At 39.7% G+C, this 3,355-nt stretch overlaps 1 protein-coding gene across 1 annotated transcript; it reads left to right on the plus strand.

Moving 5' to 3' along the window:
- Positions 1 to 321: 321 nt before the first annotated feature.
- On the plus strand, positions 322 to 3,123 carry nsdhl (NAD(P) dependent 3-beta-hydroxysteroid dehydrogenase NSDHL; the record flags this gene model as incomplete). The annotated part of the gene is made up of 8 exons (XM_079557126.1): positions 322 to 342; positions 530 to 691; positions 890 to 1,036; positions 1,113 to 1,241; positions 1,415 to 1,557; positions 1,642 to 1,744; positions 1,839 to 1,942; positions 3,021 to 3,123. The coding sequence occupies 8 exons, from the start codon at positions 322 to 324 to the stop codon at positions 3,121 to 3,123; spliced, it is 912 nt and encodes a 303-aa protein (XP_079413252.1).
- Positions 3,124 to 3,355: the final 232 nt, after the last annotated feature.

Here is a 3,355-nt window from a genome sequence, read left to right on the forward strand (position 1 = left end):
ACGCTCTATTTAGATTAAGAAGGAAAGACTCATGTCCATCTCATACATATCCACCTCATGTTAATTGTAGGCGGGGCAGTGTTTATTTTTTGACGGTTTCCATTGGTTACAAGTATGGCGTGCTTTGCATTTTATTGGCTGTACGTAATGTCACCTTTGTTCCGGGTTCCTCCTGGACCAATCACAGAGCTGCCTTTACTCTGCTCATTCAGTCAGTTCAGAATATGGACTTTCTTCAGAAGAAGTAGAGTACTTTTTAGGCTGCTTTTAACAACCGCATAGTTGCCATTTTTGGTCTCGTTCAACAAATACGTTGTCATTATGACCACACGTGTTCGACCGGTGAGTTAGACCTTTCTCCAGTGTCTATATTCAACAGTTAGCCACAGTGTCAATCTTTGTAGTGTTTACAAATTTATGCTATCTTGCATTCTCCAAAGAAGCGTTATAGTTAAAATTTGTTTAGAGGTTAAACCAAAATGCCTGCATATTATGTCTTATCTGTATTATTTTTCCTTGTGACATTCAGAGTTATAAGAGATGCATTGTCATTGGAGGATCTGGGTTCCTGGGCAGACACCTGGTGGAGAAGCTGCTGGATCGCGGATATGTTGTCTCTGTATATGACATCCGCCAAAGTTATGAACTGCCAAATGTTACCTTCCACCAGGGAGACCTCTGTGACAAGCAAGTGAGTGCTACCAAAGCGCAAAAAATACAGAGACTAGTGTTACTATATGAAGATATGTCACACTTTTGTATATAAAAGATGCCATTTCTCAAAACATGACATGACAGTGCGTGACCTCGAACAAAACACTGGAACAAAACACCTGGCAATTTCTGCAGTTGTTTTTGGATTATTCATGAACTATTGTTTTTATTCAAGGCTCTGCTGGCTGCTCTGAAGGATGTTTCCTTGGTTTTTCACTGTGCATCTCCTGCACCTGCCAGCGACAACCGTGATCTGTTTGAAAGAGTCAACATTCAAGGCACGCGCACTGTCCTTCAGGCCTGTGAAGAAGCTGGAGTTCAGGTAAGGAAAGAGTGTGAGATTACAGGTACAAGTTTATTAAGTATGAGCTTTACATGTGAGAAATGTTTCCCCGTAGAAAGTGGTCTTGACAAGCAGTGCAAGTGTGGTGTTTGAAGGAAAAGATATCAAGAATGGAAAGGAGAGTCTGCCATATGCCAAGAAACCAATTGATTACTACACACAGACCAAGATCGAGCAAGAGAAGGTCAGTTTTTACCCATCTTTACACTTGCCATTTTTGTCACCAAGAAATATTACTTGGCTTGATTTTGGAAGATACACCAAAATAATTCATCCACAAGCTTTATATCAAAATAGTAATGACTTTGACAATACCTGTAATGAAAAAACAGCACATTATTTTATACATTTTTGCAGTTGGTTCTTGAAGCATGTAACCGAGATCGTGGTCTTCTCACTGTGGCCATTCGCCCTCACGGTATCTTTGGTCCACGGGACCCCCAGTTGGTTCCTATATTAATAGACACTGCCCGCAGAGGAAAAATGAAATATATTATTGGGTAAGTCATTGAAGTAAAAAAAAATGCCTCCTAATGATGTACAATCACAATGAGATATCATGTTTTTCTGTTGTTTGTCTGCAGTGATGGAACCAATCTAGTGGACTTTACATTTGTGGAGAATGTAGTTCATGGACACATCTTGGCAGCTGAGCACCTTAAGGCAGACTCTCCAATTTGTGGAAAGGTCAGTCAGAACAAACCATATTTCAGAACTTATAAAAACTTTATTACAAAAATGAGCAGAGCTGAAGAAAAGTCCTCTTCCGTTTGTGTTCCAGGCATACCATATAACTAACGATGAACCCATCCGCTTTTGGGACTTCATGTCTGAGATCCTGGTGGGCCTGGGATACCCCGCTCCCCGCTATCACCTTCCATACATGTTTGTTTATGGGCTGGCTCTTCTGCTCTGGATGCTTTCCCTGCTCCTTCGTCCGATAATCTCCTTCAAACTCACTTTTACACCGATGAGAGTGGCTCTTGCTGGAACACATCATTACTACAGCTGTGAACGAGCCAAAGTAGATATGGGCTATGCACCAGTTGTCAGTTTGAAAGAGGGAATAAAACAGACTGTAGAGAGTTATCCCCATCTTAGAGAAGGAGCATGACTGACATAGGGAAACTGCCTTATGTATTAGCATTTCCAGTTTTACATTCATTTTTCACAGTGGCCTTTTATATGGAGTATGTAACAGTCCTTTCAGGTGGAACATTTTACATGCCTACTGTAAATGTACACAGGAAGTCCATAGCACATTGTACTTTTTACCACTTGGTGGCACCAGAGTGTTGTGATTGTGGGAATATACATTTTAAAATTACACACTTTTGACAATACATGACCAAAAGAGGGCTGGGCATATGCTGACCCTTTTATAAAGTATCATTTGGCAATCAGCAAATCTGAATCTGTTCTTTCATATTTGTGTGTGTGTGTGTAAACAGCCTATGAACACAGGCCTGCATTAGCTATAATAATGGACAAAGCAATGGTAATTATCACACTGAAGATGATTCATTCACTATGCACTTCTTTCTTGTCTTATCAAAATATACAACAGGAATCTATATTTCATATATAGAACAGATGAATGGACTACTTTTTTAGCATAAGCTGAGTTAGTTTATATTTAACATTTCATCAAGTTTCACTAGTGTTGAGCTAAGTGTTTTGAGTGTTTTAATAAGGCGGTCACTCAGTACATATATGGGAGGGGCAATAAAATCACATTCCTTTTGTCATTTCTGCTGTCACCAATGATTTAACACCAGTTATTACTACTTCCCACAGTAGAACAATAGGACACATGAAGCTCTCAGGGAATTATTATTGTTTTGTGTTTCTTGTAAAGATGAAACTTAATTCTGTCACAGTGGTGAGAAGAAGGTGGGGGTGAAGTTCAGATACTTCACATTCTCTTTTAATTCTGTAGTCTCTAAATGATTCACTGTTGTAGTCAGATGTCGGCTGGGCTGTCTGACTGGTTTTTGGTGCAGGGAGTGAAGGACTTAGGAGATAAAAGCAGCGTTCACGCGTGCACCGTGTCCTCACTAGAGTGAAACTTTGGCTCTTGCTCACACATTTCTTTTGGATGATCTTTAATTACCCTGACAAATATGTTGTGAAATCTATTCACACCCTTTAAGATTTGTAAAGGCCATGTAAATATTCAGCCAGCATGTCTTTGCTACTCGAGTTGAAAGCTGATCCCAGATGGAGAGTAACTGGATACTCTTACAAAAGTAGTTTGTAAGAGTGAAGTAGTTTACTTAAGATCAGGAAAACATACTT

This window comes from Gobius niger (genome assembly GCF_951799975.1).
Source record: "Gobius niger genome assembly, chromosome: 5".
Classification (NCBI taxonomy): Eukaryota; Metazoa; Chordata; class Actinopteri; order Gobiiformes; family Gobiidae; genus Gobius; species Gobius niger.